Source organism: Plectropomus leopardus, chromosome 15, assembly GCF_026936395.1.
Source record: "Plectropomus leopardus strain MGB_pleo_1.0 chromosome 15, ASM2693639v1, whole genome shotgun sequence".
Lineage (NCBI taxonomy): Eukaryota > Metazoa > Chordata > Actinopteri > Perciformes > Serranidae > Plectropomus > Plectropomus leopardus.
The window spans coordinates 15,341,866-15,360,254 of NC_142190.1; the positions used below are offsets into that span (position 1 = coordinate 15,341,866).

Genomic DNA, 18,389 nt, shown 5'->3' on the forward strand with positions numbered 1-18,389 from the left:
ATGGCATTGAGGCAACATAAAAACTTTAAAGGGTCCATCTGGAACCAGTATTTGGTGTGTCCCCTCTTGCCTCCTAAAGAATCATGGCAGTGCTTCATGACATGTTACCTTGAAGAATACATGCTTCCTATATAGATACATAGGGCTCATTTTAAAGAAAACACGATGATTCTTAGGTTTTTGGGATAATACACCAACAGCTAACATAATTAGAAATGTTATATTCCATTTCTGCTAATAGATGCCCCTAAATCTTACACACTGGTACTTTATATAGCACTTGTAATGCTGATATCCATTGTTAGCACACATCAGTCAAGTCAACCTGTCAGTCAGTCAATTCCCATTATAAAAAAAAGCAGGTATACCTGGGAAATATCCCTTGAAGAATGGAGTATTACATGTATCCACGAGCAACACCTGCCTTTTTTTGTTTGAAAAAAAAAAAAGGCAGAACAAGGGATTTCTGGGTGACATTGAACATCACAAATCACTGGTTAACTGGTAAATGTAATACCCAGTGAGCGCATGGGATTTGTATTTGTCCCCTCTGAATGCTGCTGACACTCAGTGGACATTAGTGAACAGTGCAGCTACAGTGTTTCTCAGCAGCAGTTTAGAAAAGCAGGGTAAAACAATATGTATATGTGAATGTGTGTGTGTGTGTGTGTGTGTGTGTGTGTACAATGTCATCTTTGCAAAGGAGCACGAGCCGTTAACTACTTTCAAACACTTACATATAGACATGAAAAATCTCCGTTAATTATCTTACCAATCAAACAAGATCAAGTTTGAACTATTTTTTCTCTATCTTTGTTGTTCGTTTGATAAAATGAGTAACCTATGAGAAAACTATTTCAGTATGTACAGTAGTTTGTTTGTTTAAGACATGACTGGCGCGTTTAGCTGCCGTTGCTCTCCGGTTATCTCTTTTTATCACTGTGTTTCACTGTTTTAAATAATTATCAAATGCCGACCTCCGCTGTGAAATAATCAATTCTTGTCTAACCACACGTAATCTCGAGCATGATTATCTGGACTGTGTGTATGTTTGGATTACCTGTAGGCCTACCTGTGGACACACCTGGCTGCTTCTGCCCTCCTGGATCAATCTCCCACAAAATGTGGATGAATCTCCTGGACTGCCGTACCCCTCATATTGCATCGACCGACGGTAGTAATCCATTACACAGCCGCTGAACTCCAGCAACGTCGTTTTCACCTGTCCGAGCCGCCGCCAGCATTACATCTCTTCCCGGACATCGCTCGGTCGAGGAATAATATCCGCCGTGGATTCCGCGGGAACTTTAACTTCGATGACACCACAACAACTCGATCCTTTTGGTCTTCATCGCGGCCTCCCCGGAAAGTTGACCACAGCGTCTTAGCCAGCTAGGTCGGCTAACACTGACATCAATCCCCGCGACACCAAAGTCAATTTTGGATTATTCAACGTCCGCTCACGTACGAGCAAGGGTCTTCACCTCCAGGATCTCCTGAACGATCGTAAGTTTGACTTTTTGTGTTTTAATGAAACGTGGCAACAACTGAATGACTTTTCACAGCTGAATGAGTCCACTCCACCATGTTTACTTGCATATTTTAACCCCGCGCCTTCGGTCTGGGTGGAGGTATCGCGATAATTTACCGCGAGAAGTGGAAAGTTTCGCCCGTGACTGTACCTGCGCATCTTTCATTCTAATCCACTGTAATGCAGCTGCATGGCCGATTCCCACTATCGTGGCCACTGTTTATTTTAATATCATTCAATATTAGCATTACACTCTCCAACTCAAATCTACCACATCTCATTCCGTAACATTAAGGACAATGATTTAAATACTCTCTCAAATGAAAGAGATAGTACTATCCAAAAAGTTATCCTTTATAAGACCGTTACTTCATTTTAGACCTTATGGAGAAACTGTTATAAATTTGAGTTTTGGGAGGAGTAGTGCTGCTAAACACAGCTACTGTCATTAAAATTCATTAGGCTAACCAACTGTATAAAAAAATGTTTTACATCAACTTTAAAACAGTGTCTTACAGTTTTCCAAATACAAGAAATGCTTTCTTCTTTCTGTAGCTGAAAATCATTCAAAAATAGTCATCAAACAAGGAATATGAGTATCAGTCAGTCAGAGTTAAACATGGCTTAGGGTCCCCAGTACCCAGACAGAACATCAGGGTTGGGTTAGCTAAATTCACCATATTTGCACATGTTCAGCATATTAGCACTGTCTGCTCTTTCTCATTAACCACACTTTGCCTCCTCTCCTGATGAGTCATGATGTGGAAGAGAAGCAAGGACATTCAAGCCCTTAAGCAAATAGGGCATGAATTGTAAGAAATGGATTATAATTTAATATATTGACAGCCAAATGTAAGTGTAGAAATATTAAGAACGGGCATTGAAGAGAGATTAAGTTAATGCTTCTCCATATTAGTGATAACTGAGTTAAAATTTGTCATTATCTTGTATTGACCAACAGTGATCCCTGCTGGTCAAACTCCATTACAAGTATTAACAAGAGAAATACAAATCGTTGGATTACATTGCTCATCAGAAATTACACAAACCTCATAGGCCTACAATATATAATGGTATGCTATATGTTTTGTTTTATTTTTGAATGTCAAAATACAATGTAGCCTACAGTGTGTCAAGTTGTGCACTCATCGGTTTATAGTGAAAAAATCTAAAAATAAAAATCTCTTTTAAGAGAGGTATTCAACTGAAATGTTCTTTTCCCCATTATTATCAGCTAAAGTATACTAGTCGTTATAGAGATAATGAAAGTGTATATTGCAATCACATATTGCAATCACGGGGAGTATTTCATCAGAAGTGCCACATGTGTAACAGTATGCTGCTCTAGCAAAGCGAGGCCTTGGATCCCATTACAATGCGTCTAGCTTTAATTGTACTGTGTTCAGTCTTACTAGATGTTAATACAGTCCCATTTCTCCCATTGATCCCAGTTGCACATAAAGCAGGCCTACGAACATCACAGGTAGGCAGGGCACGGGAACAGAAACTTCAAGAACAGGATATAATCAAAAAGCCATGTCCAAATGTTTCTGTTTCCCAGATGGTGCTCAGTAAATCCAAAGAACAAGGCCTGGAAACCCAGGTCCAAACTGTAAACGTGACGGACTGCATGGATTACATTACCGTAAATATCCTAAAGATTGAGTCGTAGAGGCAAACATGCTTTTGAACGTTTTCCATCGATTACCAGTTTTATGCAAGAGGTTGTTATTGATAGTACTATGTAATATTTAGAGACTCGGAATAAAACGCAGGTCTATAAAGTCTTTCATCACTTTCGTTGTGTCAGACCGTTATTGATAGGCTATATACAAATTAATTGGAGCCTGTATGAAGGTAAAACAAACAACAACAACAACAAAAATATACACAAAATATCTTACTTATGCAATTTTAAGTAGTACCCTATATTTCAGGGGGAAATATTTTTCTTTTTAATTTTAACAACTAGCTATTTTGCAGGTTCAGAGTTTACATTAAAAAAATAATAATGTAAAATTTGCATATTTACCAAACAGTCGGTCTTTATGAAACAGGTAAAATTAGCACCGTATAAACCAGGTGAGACATTAAGAAATTCCAATAAAATGAAAAAGACCTATGACCCAGCACTCTAAAAGGGGCAAGTCTGTATAACATACTTTAATTCTAATTTTTTTTACTCAAATTTTTTGCTTTTAGCTTTATTTTTTATTAATATTATCTCAATGGGTTTTATTTTCCATCTTAAAAATGCGAGTTTATGAAACGCACTTGGGGGCACTAAAATACAACTTGAAGTAGGATGTCGCTGCGCGTCTACTCGCAGTATTAAGGTCAGCCCTCCCGGAGGTTCTGTACGTGGCAGCGTCGAGAACCCCTCGCTGTCCTATTCATAACCCCCGGGGTGCCAAGTGAAATTGCGTCCGCATACCAGAGTGTAACGTTACGCTTAAGGACGTAAGAGAATAAAGGTAAGAAAACACTGAATATTGTATCTAACAAGCCACAAAGCTCGTCTTCACATCACTGGAAGGGGGCTGAATCGTTGAGCTCGCGTGCCTGCCGAACATGTTGGGATGGTTGTCAATAACTGGGTCCAACAGGTTTCTTTGGACGGGAAGCGTTGAACCAGACACTCAAACCTAGTGGCACTGAGAAGGTAAACTAACAACGGCTTGCTTTTTGTGAGGTCTGTCCGACATGTTTGTTACATTGTAACAGCCCGCGAGACGGACGGGTTACATTGTTTCGCAGGGGAGAAAGGGGAGAAAGTTTTGAAAGTTTGCGCGAACTTTGTGGCAGAGCATCTCAGAATGTGTTGCATACATGACATTGTTTTAACGCACAGTCTTTAAAGTACATGGTGACAAGAGTTTTTTTGATTTTTGGCCCAGTAAAGATAAATCTGTGGACATACAAAACAGCGCAGGCTGCAAGGACATTAGCTGAACCAGAAAAAGCTGAAGTGTTGGGAATTTCTAGAAACAACTGTGTGACGTCACCGGGACGGCTACTATCCAGCTGGAGATGATGAGCAGACTCTGTCAGGCAAAGCGCAGTGCAAAGTTATTTTTTGACCGGTTTTTGGTGCTGTGGGTTCCCTTATTTGTGGGTTTATTCATATTAGCATAAAGAACAATCTGTTTTTATTGGAACGACTTTCCACCAAAGAAATAGTCCTAATAAAAAGTGTGTCAACAGTGATGTCTGGATTATTTAGAGTAATGGGAACTCTGTCTTTGAACAGACATGTTTTTGATAACTTTTATATTTAGTATAGGCTGCTAAGCGTGTAGATAAAGGAAAAACATTGGTTTCATCCACCCTTGGCAAATACCACAAAATATCAGTGCACACATAGTCCCAGATTAAAGGCGTGTGTTGTTTGCACACCACTTGAATGATGCCCTGCAGTGATTTATTTGTAAAACTGAATAATTAGATGTGGCAGCCATTGTCCATAACTTAAAGGCAACGAATGGAGGGATGTCATACATCTGTCAACTTTAATGGGTCTGTAAGGCAAGTGACATGCACTCTCAAGAGGATGATGTCTAGCTAGATAAAGCTGAAACAAGAGATCTGCTTCATTAGGCTACATGAGTCTCTGTCTGATGGTATCCCTGTCAGTGTCTTTCTTTTACTTAATTAACTTGCAGCCAGTGTCCTAGTCTGGTTGTGTCTTTTAATTATTGAAGCAACGCTTATCTAGACGTCTGGGTGATTTGTATTTATTTCAACATTAGTGTATTGAGCCCTCAGTGTTTACATACCAGAAAAAGCTTTTACATGTGGAGAGCGTGATTGTTTACACTAGCAAATGGGGGAAAAAATGTGTATGTGGTGATTATGTAAACTATTGCATGCAATGTTATGCCTGTATGCCTCTAAATGTGAATACACAGCTTAAAATAAGTCACACTCTGTAAATGGTGAGCCAGTGCTCCTCTACCAGGTGGAGATGAACGTGTTTGTATCACAGCAAGATGGTTATAGATTACTACTGCTACCACAGTCTAGTTGCCATGTTGAGTAGTTTAGTCATGTTTAGTCCTTTAGAGATGGTTGTTCCTCAAGGTAAAATAGGTCTAGCCTATTTTTAGTTGCAATGCAGCTGCAGATTTTGTTTTTTTTTTTTTTTTACCAGCGCTTAATGCATCTGAAACAAATCTCCTTTAATGTCTACCACATATGGCCAACAGAAATCTTGGTCCTGCACTTGGAAGACTTTTTAACCCTTTGCTACATTACATTCAGAGATTTTTTTAGTGTCCTACCTGTGTTACATTCATTTGGCAATAGCTATCAATTTCTTCACTTGTCCAAAGCAAAGCTAAATGTTGTCTGGTTCACAGGTCAGCGGAACTATGCTGGCAATGCTCACTTCCTTTGTCTCAGAGCATGGGGTGACTAAAATGCTACTGTAAAAAGTCTCTCTATTGCTCTGCTGGCTGTATGAAGTTGTGAAATTTCTACAAAACTAAAAATGGTGTTCTTTTACCCGTTGTTTAGCAGAAGTGAAAGTCAGAGCAAATTTTTTTTGACTTACTTTGACTTTTCCTTAACAGCGAATGGATTGTACTGACAGGACAACTGCTGAAGGACCCTAAGAAATTCATTTTAATCTCCTCCAGATTCAGTTATATTTTTTTCCTCCATTCCATGTTTTTTCTTTTCATTTTTTCATGAATTTTGTGTATTAAGATTTAAGTACGTTTTGTCATCAGAAAGAGTGTCCAATCACGTAGTGGCTGTATAAAATTTCAGCAATAAAAATATGCAAATTTATAAGGGAAGCAGGTAACATCTTAATTCCTGGGGTTTTCCCACATTTTCATTTATTTGTGGCAGCCCACCATGATAACAACATTTGCTACCTCATATTGATTATATGTTTGTAGAGCTGAAGAGTTTATTAGCATTGTTGGAATAAATCAACCGTTTGGTTGTTCATTGTACTATACTCTCAGAACGCAGAATGCACTGTGGGCACAGACAGAGCAGCAGAAAGTCAGGTGCTGTGAAAGTGAAACTTAATCATTAATTGCTCTGGGCATAAGTTTGTTTTTACTCGCCTCTGTAGCAGCTGCTCCTTTCATCCATCGATCTGATCTGATCAGCTGTGATTGGTTTGACTGATCACTCATCCACCCTGTGACTCAGAGCTGTGCCTGCGCTGATCACTGTTCACAGACAGAAGTAAGGAAAATGGATGCACTCTCTTGGTGCTCTCCAACTTTAGCTGCAGCTTGTTTGATCACGGAGATGAAAGTTTTCACTACATTGATGCAGAAACATCAGACACTGCCTCTGGACAACCCATAAAGTATGAAGACAGGATTTGATCCAGCCTGACTGACCAAGAAAAATATAGCTGTCAAGCTAGCTGTCATTTGCACAGGCAGAGCAGAGTCCTGGTGACAGCTTACCTGGTGTTCCCCTTGGTGTCTGCGGCCCACACAATGCAGAGGAGGAGCTGAGCCTCTGCCTCTGTGAAACACATATACATACACATATATGTACAACTTGTGTAAATTGAAATGCACACAGCGACAGCAATGACAAGTTTCAAGTTTGAATCTGAAATTGTTTTCTTTGCTTGTGAAGCAAGTGAAATCTCCCTGAGTCTGACAGGCTGGGATTGTCTGAGCATGTCCACAGCCTATGGATACTGTGTGTGTATGCATAAATGTGGAATATGATGCAACATGCATGTGTCACTCTGTACACATACGTTATTGTACCAAGACAATGTGTGCCTGTATTTTGTCTATGCCTGTGCACGAGGCGTACATAGCTGTCTTGCTTACTGATTAACATCAGGCAGAAAAATACCTGTTGAGCATCAGACATTCATCATTTATCACAGCGTGCAACTCCTATTCTTTAGTATATTAAATGACTGCTTTCTTACTAGTCTCCTCAGAATACTATAATTTGGTCTTTGCTGCTGTGTATGTAATGTAGAAAAAAATGTGAACTGCAGTGACACCTCAAGCAAGAAAAAACACCACACAGGGTGTTTCCACACTTGAGTTAGGCCTCACTCCTACTGCACGAAAAACACTGCTAACACCCACTAACGTTCTGCTTTTTAAAGCTGTGGGAATGCATACAGTCAACATTCACACCTGGGTCAAATGAATCTGCAGTAGACTTGGGTATTTATCGCCTCCAGCTCCGAATCGGCATTGATGGGAACACAACAATGAACAGTGAACACCATAATTTCAGCTCCTTAACCAGCAAGATGCAATGATGTGCCGTCACTAATTACCAACTATCTCCTCCTAAGCAGCGCTAAAACATTATTCCAAGTTAGCACCAAGTTTGAAAGAGACACTGAGTTAGTAAGAAAAAAACAAAGAGAAGAAACCATTGTAAAGTCTCCACAGACTGCTGTTACTGCTGTTCCTGTTGTTTGGCCTGTCTATGACATCGCATGGACACACCAGCAAAACAACCCCCCTCCCCACATACATGCACACAAACTGACAGACAGGCAGACTGTTTTGCTGCAGCGCTGTGTTCACAGGTCTGCTACTGGCAATGGGAATGCAGTGTATTGCATATATTTAGCAGGTTTATTCATGTTTGAAAAACTTACGTGCATACAATAATTTTGGTGGGAAAGCAGTATTGGACATCTTTGTTACAACTTCTGCAAAGAGATGCAGGGGTCAGTTTGAAAGTCTACCTTTGTCAGCTTTGTGAGTTCCATATTCTGCTTTGGGAACCACTTTTAGATGCATACGTCAGCATGTCAGCTGTTTTAAAATGAACATTTCACCAAAGTTTGTAGCTCCCTCAACAGCAGACTGCAGTTAGATCTTTCCTGATTCTCTTTGTCCAAATCTTTTTTAATTTATCCATCTTATCCATCCACTTATTACAAATAAATACCCTGTGTAGATATGAATCTGAAAGTTTAGTTTGTAGGACACATTTCACATGATTGTTGACGGATTTGAAAAGTCTGAAATACATCTTTTGCAACAATATTGAACTGTTCACCTCTGTTGTCTTGACAACGTCCTTACTCACATCAGCGTCAGCAATTCTTGGCGCTGCTCTTGTTTGAATTGTTAGGAAATCGAATTTTTAAAAGTTTCCAGGAAAAAAAGAAGAGAAAAGCCAGTTTTGTATTCAATCACTTTTCAGACCTCTTGTTTCAATGTGCTTTCCCACAAAACTGAAAAGGGTTTTTTAATAACTTCCCCCATTGGCACTTGTATGACCCAAGACAGCTGTTGCTTGTACCCGTCATGATTTTCCTTTTTGATTTGTTGTCAAGAGAAAAAAAGAACTATAAAAGAAGAACAGACCAACTAAAGATGTTGAAAATGTCACTGTGTGAGAAACGGTTTGTTCCTAAAACACCCCGGCCCACTGCCAGAGTGTGTGTGTGTTACTGTGGTTTCTTATCTCTCGTCTGGAGCCACACCTCCATGTAGAACAGCAAAATTCTGGAGAAACTCGAACCCACTGACTAGAAAGAAGCTCCTTTGGGTGGTTGTTATTATTATGCACCAAGATTAGAGAGTGGATGAGCAAAATTACCATTCATTTTTGTCCAGCAAGGTTGTGTTATATTATATTTTGAAGATTTTTGCTGAGTTGTTTTATTTCAAGAAAAGACTGGATGGATTATTGTTAAAATACAGATCTGCGTGGAGCACTCATTGGCCTGTGTTCAAAATACAGTTGTCTGGTCCTGTCCTCTTATGACCTGTCATATCATACCCTGCCCTGCCTTCTGTATTATTCCCTTCATTTGCCAGAAATGCCAGGCAAGGGTCAGGAGAAGGCAACGTGGGGTAGTAAATGTAACAGGCCTCTTTCCAGGAATGTGACATGGGTGTTACAGCCTGCAACAACAGGCAAGACTGTTTTGGGCTGAGCAGTTGCTTAGGCTGTGAAATTACAAGGAGAGAGATTGGGGCCTTTCATTTGTAGTTTAGGACTGTGGTAATAGATTTCTGGACTGGCACTTAGTATGTAAACCAAAAGCATTAATTTGTAACTCACTGAAAACTAAATTAGTAACAGTAAGAATAATTTCCCTAAGATTTGAGAGTTGTTAATGAAACTTTACCGTCACTGTCAAGGAGGGGTATAAGTTTTCCTTAAAGAGTGGTTGATACCACTGTTTTACACAACTTAATACACTGAATTCAAATCTTGTTTATCATATCATATTTGCAGCCCATAATTTAGGCAATGCTTTGGCACTGATTTTGGTCTGCTTTCATGGTCCAGCACCATCCATTCGCCATGTGCACCCAAGCCAAATGACCACAAGGATCATGCATGCATAACCAATATGTGTTTAGTCCTTTCAATAATCATGTTAGGTGGTGGGAAGTTATTCAGCATGCATGGCAAAGGAGCAAGTTCAGTTTTGTAGCTGTATTTTTTTAGTTAAATTCAGTGTAATTTGCAAACATTTTGATAAGCAGGCATAGTTTTGTATATAAAACGATTATGTTTGACTGTTAAAAGAAGCTTAAATCCATTCAGTATCTTCAAGGAGGATTGGCATTATTTAAATTGTAGCATTCTTTATTTCTACATCTATGGCATATGTAAGCGTGTTTTTCTTATTGCTCCCCACCTGCTAGCAACTCTCAACAAGTTAGGACAGCTCTGCAGTTCTCCTACATCATGTAGAAGATAGAGTGGCTTTGCTTATTTTGAGAAAAGTGATAAGATACTTCTGCTCCAACCAAGCCAAAAAGTAAGGCCAAATATGTGTTGCTCTGACAGTTTTGGTCCAGTCCTATTCTAAAATGATTTGATATACAGACACTGACCTATATACTTACACCCAATGTGGTACATTCCAGCAAAATTACTATAATTGTAAATGCTAAAATTGGGTGAAAGAAAGTGTAAGAGTCTTGGTAACTTCAAACCCTTTCTTCTCACCAACATTATTTTTTACCAAAGTTTCTTGATCAAAATGTTGTTGAAGTTCTCTTTTTCTATTTCCTCTTAGGATTTATCAGGCAATAATTATCAGCAAAATCTTAGCTCAGGACTCTCTTATAAGGTCATTTTTAGGCATACAGGGCTGAAACATATGTGAAAGCCAAATTAGAATTTACAGTGACTTGTTAAATGTTTTTAAAGCCCTTTCACAGTCCTTCGCTAATAACAACTACTGTTGTTACCACATGCCATGGTTGTCTCGATGTTTGCCTCATTAAGAGGATCTGTTTGTCACAAATAGGCCAAATTCTACTTATCACCATGTTTGTTTCACAAAGGACTTTACAATGGATCCATTGAACACAGATTGTGCCAGCAGCAGGTCTTTTTTTCTTTTTTGAAGTGTGTAAAGTGACATCTTGTCCTGGCTCACTCCTTTGTGAACATGAATCTGGTAACTTATCTCTTGGCGCAAGGCTTAAGCTCTGTTTCTGCTTAATGCATTAACATTGTCATGACTTATTTTTGGCAACAGTAGAAAGTTGACTTGTATTTTGTCAGCAGGTGTCATGAAAGTGAAATGATTTTCTTTTTCACTTGGAGCAGAATTTCCTCTCCAAGTTATAAGGTGCCACTTTGTCTTCTTCAGATGCTCTGACTCTCTAAGCCTTTGATTAGATAGTGTTGAAGACAGAAGTCTGTGTGTGTGTGTGTGTGTGTGTGTGTGTGTGTGTGTGTGTGTGTGTGTGTGTGTGTGTGTGTGTGTGTGTGTGTGTGTGTGTGTGTGTGTGTGACAGTAAACAGTCATCACTGATAAGTGATGCGGTAAAGTAGACTTAGACAAAATCCAAGATGAGAAAGTGGGGCAGTTTCACTTTTCACCTAAGATCCCCAACAAAGCTGGTGTCAGTGCTGGGCTGTGAACAGAGACTTTGTGCCATTGTTTAGTCCTGCTTTTTCAACTTCAGCTCTGTTGTTGGATCTAAAGTAGCAGAAAGTATACACAGCTCATATTGCTTTTGGCTCTTAGATAAGACTTCTATGTATTTTCAAATGTTACTGAAGGAAATGTGGCAACTTCTGACACAAAAAACATAATAAACCTTGAAACAATGGGCTTTATACAGCTGTTTGAGGTAGAACTGTTCGCTTAGTAACAATCTAACTTAATGTTTAGTGCATGTTTGCCTGGTTACACTACCTGCCAACACCAAACACCAGATGGACGCAGTTTGTGACTGGCTGGTGACCATAGTGGAGCATTTATTAGCTAAATAACTAATTATTTTCATCAGGAGTTGACAGGGACTAAAAACAGAGCTGAAAGATAAGTGAATATTTGACCAGAAATATGACTTCAATTAAATGATGATGTATGTAACTGCTAGATGTGTAAATGAGTAACTGTTTACTTAAGGTTCACCATATCTTTAAAAGTGATAGAGTATTGGTGGGGGTGTTTAATCATTTTAGCACCAAGCAAATCAATCTTTGAATGTCTGTCTAGCATGTGAAGGTTATAACCTGTTGTACTAGATCTGAGGATACCACTTTGAACATGAGTTACTTGTGAGTTTATGCAATGCAAGTTCTGACTTATAACCGTATCAAAAAGGATGCTGAGCTTTATTTAATCACGGCCTTAGTCATGAACTTTTTTCAATGGACATCTGGTGGTCATGTTGAACTACAGATGAGAAAATAAAGGCAAATTAATTTACAGACCTTACATGAACCAGATGTTTTGACATTATGCTTTGTGATTTTATAATAAACATTTTGTCTGTGAGGTAAAAATTATATGTTGTGAACTGTGTGTATTTTAGTAGAGATAGAATATTTTATTAGAAAGAAACTCTATCTTTTTCCATGTTGTCCTTCCTTAATGAGAACTGGGCACAGAGGCTATTATGACAGCATGCCTACCACAGAAAAAGTGACTCATTTATAGAAAACATTCTGGAAACTTTGAATATTGTTAGACCATTGTCTAATCTAGCTCGGAAACACATCATCATTGCAAAGCTGTAACAGGGCAATGCTAACTGCACACTTATTTCAATGGGTGGTTCAAGAACAAGAGGGTAATTGTCGGTTTTAGTGGCCAATATGAAAGGAAAGTGGCAGTGGCAATTATGGATGTACGGAATATTAAAAAAGGGACCACTCCACAGTTTGTGTTGAATGGTGGTAGAGAATTATAGGACCATGTGCAAAACTTATTCCATATATTTAAACAGAAAGCCAGGATTAAAGTATGCGGTGTGACTCGCAGTTAAAGTGGGAATTGTAATATTTGCGTTTCATTTTTACTGAAAAAAAACACTATATAAAAATGATTATAATGTGGCATTTGCTGGGGTCTGTACCAAACAAGCATGTTCCCTTACATGTGGAAAATTATTTGTAGGCCGAAGCATCTTTGTGGCACCACAATGATTCATTTATACTGGTATGTTGTGACACATTTTACCTTTATCAAGAAATTGCAGCTCTTGGGATATGGATTTTGCACTTATAATGATTTTGATTGTATTTTGATTAATTGTGCAGCCATATTTGCTACGCTTGCTATAAAAATGAAAATTAGATTAGACTGTGTAAGTGTATTGTGACATGATGTGATTATGTTTGTTTTTGCAGGTTATTGGAAGCGACAGAATGAGGATGTTCCTGTCTTTCGTCCTCTGGGCTCTGCTCTGCTGCTGGACAACACAGGCAGAGATCTTCACCTCCATAAGTAGGTTTGAAGAGCTATGTGAACTTTTTTTCCCTTGCTTTTTTGTTCTATTAAAATTTTATATTAGTCTCCTGCTAGATTTCATTTAGTTCAGTGTGATTATTCCCTGACTCACTGTGGGTTCACACTCAATCCAGAAAACTGGCGAATCACCCCGATTTAATGCGAAGAGCTGCCTGTTTATCGCCCATGTTGACCAGTTGACCAGTTGGCCTGTTCACGCTATACTCATAATACAAACCTTGCACCTTTGGCGACAATCACTTTAAAAAAATCTTAAGAATGGCAGTATCGCTCTTACTTAAAGGTGCCCCGTGGAATTTTTTTAAGCAAACGGATTTTAGATCCAATCATATTTATAGCCATGTTAAGTAGCTTGCAGTCTTCTCCTTCTCTGCCTCTTTTGGCACATTGCTGAATTCTTGATGCATTACCGCCACCTCTAGGTCAGTAATGTGGAACGAAACCATTGGCAGGACTGTGTATCCGATCAACCACATGATCATTCATCCACCTGCCTGTGCACAGGACAATACTCACATATAAAACTACTCCATAACACTACCACCAGTTACCTAAACTAGGCTTTCTTATATTAATAATGAGGACATTTAAGCTAGTTTGGCTCTCACCCTGTTGAAATTGACATTAATAGAAGGTCAAGGTCAAATTTATTTATATAGCGCATTTAAAAACAACCAAGGTTGACCAAAGTGCTGTACAAAAGTACTGGACAAAATAAATAGCCATTAAAAATGACATAAAATGCTGTATAATATGCACACGTAAAAACAAACACACCAAAACAATTAATCTAATACAAATATGAGGGATGAACGGCTCAATATAAGTCAAAGGCCAGCGAGAAGAAGTGGATATTGAGCAATGACCTAAAAATCTCCAGAGTCTGGGCTGATCTATTATGAAGTGGTAAATTATTCCACAGTTTTGGAGCTGCCACCGCAAAAGCTTGGTCACCTTTAATTTTTAGACGAGATTTTGGCACAATGAGAGGCAGCTCATTTGATGACCTCAGTGATCTAGCTGGTGTATAGACACTGATGAGCTCAACAAGATACTGAGGGGCCAGACCATCAGAAGCATCAGCAGTGTGCAACATGTGGAAGAAAACAGAGTTTTGAGCTCAGGAATGTCTTTTCTTTGCCAAAAAAAAAAGTTTTTTATTGAGGAAGTGGCGAAGAGGCCTGTTAAGTTTATTTTGGAGGCACCCCGAATAACATGTGAAATAATTGTGGTCCACTGATTCCTTAAATAGAATTTGTAAACAAAACTTTTTAAAAAGATTTTGTTTTGAGTGCTCAAACACAGTGAGCATTATTTATGCATGAGAAAATTAGATCAGTTGACTCCCACTTTAAAAAAATACGACAAAAATACCCCGCAAAAACAAACAAAAAACATAAACTTTGCCTTTGTAACTTTTACCTTTCTTTATCTAATATGTGAGAAGAGGATAACTGATTAACCGAAACTGCTTTTAGGACACAGTATGCATCACATCACCCAGCAGGAGTTTTAACAGTCACAGTAAATCACTTTGATTTACTGCACTTGGATGGTTGCTTACGCTGTTTGCATGCAGAAACAATGAAAGTGTTTCAGTTGTTCCTCTTTCCCGGCAACCCCTGTGAATTAATCATGGCGGAGCGTTTCCATGGAGTTGTTTAAGATGCACGCTACACTCCAACTATCCACTCAAAAGCTCATGGATGAATGCCCCGCTGTAGTTTGCTAAGTAAAAGTAATTATATATAATCAATATAATTACTTCACTGATAGTAGCTGAGGATGTATTTGTACCTCAGTCTAAATCCAAGGGGAACTGTGTTACCAGAAATAAATTTTATTGGTCTTTAAGGCAAATGACAACAGCTGTAAATGTTCTGTGTGGGATTGTTAGTACAATAGTAGCAACTCTCTCACAGTACAGGAAATTTTATCAATAAATGAAGAAAATAGTGCTTGATGGAGTTTTAAATTAGAATTAGAAAACGGCTGACTAGGAAATACGAAATAAATACATCTTCAGTGACGCCTCACCTTTAGTATCTGTCTCTCTCTGCAGGCCAAATGACAGACCTGATCTACACAGAAAAAGAGTTGGTCCAGTCTCTGAGGGAATACATAAAGGCAGAGGAGTCCAAGCTTGCTGCTGTCAAAAGGTACATTTGAACCCAGTGACTTAATAACATCCAAACTGTGAACTAAACACCTTTACTCAAGTGCTGTACTGGAGTGCAATTTTTCCATTTGTGCTGCTTAATCCTTTAACTACATTCCAGAGATAAATGTTACACTTATTGCTTTGACCGTTACAATAACAAGTCACTTTTCAGATTAATATTTTTTTAACATATTATATATATATAACTAACATATGATAGATATATAACTATTCGCCAATGCAAGGCTTTTTCTTAGAATGCAGTATTTTTTAAATAATATACAGTACTTAAACTTAAGTAAGGGACTGAGAACTTCTTCCACCACTGACCATGATGATGACTTTATTGTCCTTGTTTGTATCTGTCTCTTAGCTGGGCAAACAAACTCGATGCTCTGACCAGAGTGTCCACCTCTGACCCAGAGGGCTACCTGGCCCACCCAGTAAACGCCTACAAACTGATGAAGAGACTCAACACAGAGTGGTCTGAACTGGAGACACTGGTGCTTCAGAACCCCTCTGATGGTAAGAACAGGAAGAAAGAGAGGGAAGGAGGAGTGGAACTGAATGAGATTGGTGTGATTTTGCTTTGCTTGGAGCATTGATGTTGTCTGTGTGAATGCAGTATTACTTCATCTCATGAGCAAGCTGTTTTCTGATAGGGAAAGAGGAAAAGTTGGTCTTTGTATACTTGTTTTAAATTGACTCCTGGAGTATCCTGGGGTCCGTGTTTCTTGGCCACATGCAGCTTTGTGCCCATTGCCTGGCTGAGAGTAAACAGACACAGGCTGCGAAGAGGAGAACAAGCACAGGCTCTGTATGTGTGTCCAGGCGAGTTTCTGTTACTTCTTTCTCTCTGCATTAATTAGTTAATATATCTGGAACTGGCTGTAAATTTGCTCAAGCTGAAAGAATTTAAACCAGATCTCATATATTTCCAGTTTAGGTTGCCTTGGCTTATTCTGCATCTGTTCATTCTTACCTTTCCTTTGACATTGCATGCATTTCATACCATGTCTAAATATCTCTCACGTTGTATAATGCATCTGAAGGCAGCATTCACCCCTTTTTTTTATGGGTCTTATTTTCAGCACAAGCAGAGAGCAAGCAGCAAATATAAAATCTAGCGTGGATGTGAGCAGAGTGATTTCAGCTACAACTGCAGTGTGGAAATTGTAGCTGAACAGCTTTGCTCATCACTCTGCTTTCCAAATGAACAGAGCCTGTCATGTTTTAGCTCCAGCTGTTCCTCATCCCCTCATGTTTTGGCCATGTTTTCTCTCTCTCTCTGTCTGTTTGTGTGTCTGTGTGTGCGTGCGTGTGTGTGTAGATCTGAAAGTCTGTGCGCGTGTTAGCTAAATGGCAAGAGCAGAGTTGTGTGTCATACAAATAAATCTGTATACGTGGCCATTAGACAAAGAGAGACAGAGTGAGTAGAGAGACTGGGTGTAAACCTTATAAACGTAAGAGGAAGCATTGATTTAGTTTAGTGTTTGAACTTTTCTTCATCTTCACACTAGCACTAGGTGTAGCTTTTTATTTTTTTTGTTATCCAAATGTCTTTACCTCTTTATGCATTGATGACACTCTTGTATTCACATGTTTTAATGTTAATAAAAAACGGATGGAATTTGGACCTTTGCCAACCACACATGAAACACAGTTTAGCCTCATTTATGTAGATTGTAGGTGCCTCTGCTGAATACCACAGAGCACGTGCAAATCTTAAAAAAATATTTAATTAAAATATTCCTTCAGCCCTTGGGACTTTCTTATATGATTTATCAGAGCATGCCAAGCAGCAGATGGTGATATCTGATATGTAGTAATGAAATATGGAAGTCCACATATGATAATATATTTTTAATGCTTAGTACTTGTTTGTGGTCATCATTAGCCACACACAAGACATTGAATTAAATATAACTGATTTGTTAAGGCAGTACGAGAAGCATAATATTGGTCACTCAGAGGCATCTGACAAGGCTCTGATTATTTGCAAAAACTTTTACTGACTTTGGGTTACAAGCCTGAATACATTAATGATACTGGCAATAGCCACTGTAACCCTTGTTTTATCACTCATTTTTACTTCAAATATATATTTAGAATGGGTGTGAGAGGAAGAAAAAGAGAACTACAAAGACAAAAGTCCTTTGGAAACAGGGGGTTGGTTTGCAGTTTTATTGTTTAATGCACTTAATTTAGATGAATCAATATCAATACTATTTATGTTTCAGTTTGATTATCATTAGTCATCATTATCATCAGTATCATTAACTTGATTTTCAGTAAATAGTTTAAAATAAAACAAACCCAAGGAACTTGATGGTGATGTGCATGTTCTACCTTAATGTTAGTTTCCATGAAGCACAATCAAACCTTCAAAGACACTTTTTTGTGCAAGTATTATATTTAAACATGACAAAACAGAACATTTAACTGGATTTCAAATTACTGTCCTGGGTGATACAAAGTAGCAAAACTGGCTTTTGATCATTTAAGAAGCATGAACATTTGAGGAGAATTTGTATTTAGCTAAAACAGTTGACTTTCCCAGCCTAACTTTTTCTTACTTTCTTTCCAGGGTTCATTTCCAACATGTCCATACACAGACAGTACTTCCCAGATGCAGAGGATGAGACGGGTGCAGCCAAGGCGTTGATGCGTCTTCAGGACACGTATCAACTGGATTCTGAGGCTTTCTCCAAAGGAAAGCTGCCAGGTAACCACATAGTTGACATGAATATATTAGCACAGGTGGAGGAGTGTTTTATTTTTCTTTTTATTAAAAAAGAAAGAGAGGAAGGAAAACTGAAACCACCCATGATTTTTAACTGATATGTTTTAGGGTGTTTATATTACTGTTTTTGTAAAAAACAGTTGGAGTTTTGGGCCTCCTGACAGGGTACATTTTTGTGAAATTAGGTCATGTAGACCAGTTCTCACTTCTTCAAGGGTTAGGGCTTGAGCTTAAAGTTAAAGTTACTGTTAGTTTA

At 38.6% G+C, this 18,389-nt stretch overlaps 1 protein-coding gene across 7 annotated transcripts in view; it reads left to right on the forward strand.

Annotated features, from left to right (window-relative positions):
- Positions 1 to 1,145: 1,145 nt before the first annotated feature.
- LOC121952448 (prolyl 4-hydroxylase subunit alpha-2) overlaps positions 1,146 to 18,389 on the forward strand; it is a 33,536-nt gene continuing 16,292 nt past the window's right edge. For 3 of the 7 annotated variants that reach the window (XR_015778917.1, XM_042499141.2, XM_042499139.2), the window contains exons 1-5: positions 3,863 to 4,005; positions 13,109 to 13,205; positions 15,292 to 15,388; positions 15,764 to 15,915; positions 17,978 to 18,115. Coding sequence is in view for 6 of the 7 variants with exons in the window: in XM_042499141.2 (XP_042355075.1) it covers positions 13,127 to 13,205; positions 15,292 to 15,388; positions 15,764 to 15,915; positions 17,978 to 18,115 (466 nt within the window). In the remaining variant the exon portion in view is untranslated. Of the gene's footprint in view, positions 1,507 to 3,862; positions 4,006 to 4,045; positions 4,194 to 13,108; positions 13,206 to 15,291; positions 15,389 to 15,763; positions 15,916 to 17,977; positions 18,116 to 18,389 lie in introns of those variants that run through there. The other 4 variants (XM_088088436.1, XM_042499140.2, XM_088088437.1 and 1 more) reach the window with 4 other exon arrangements.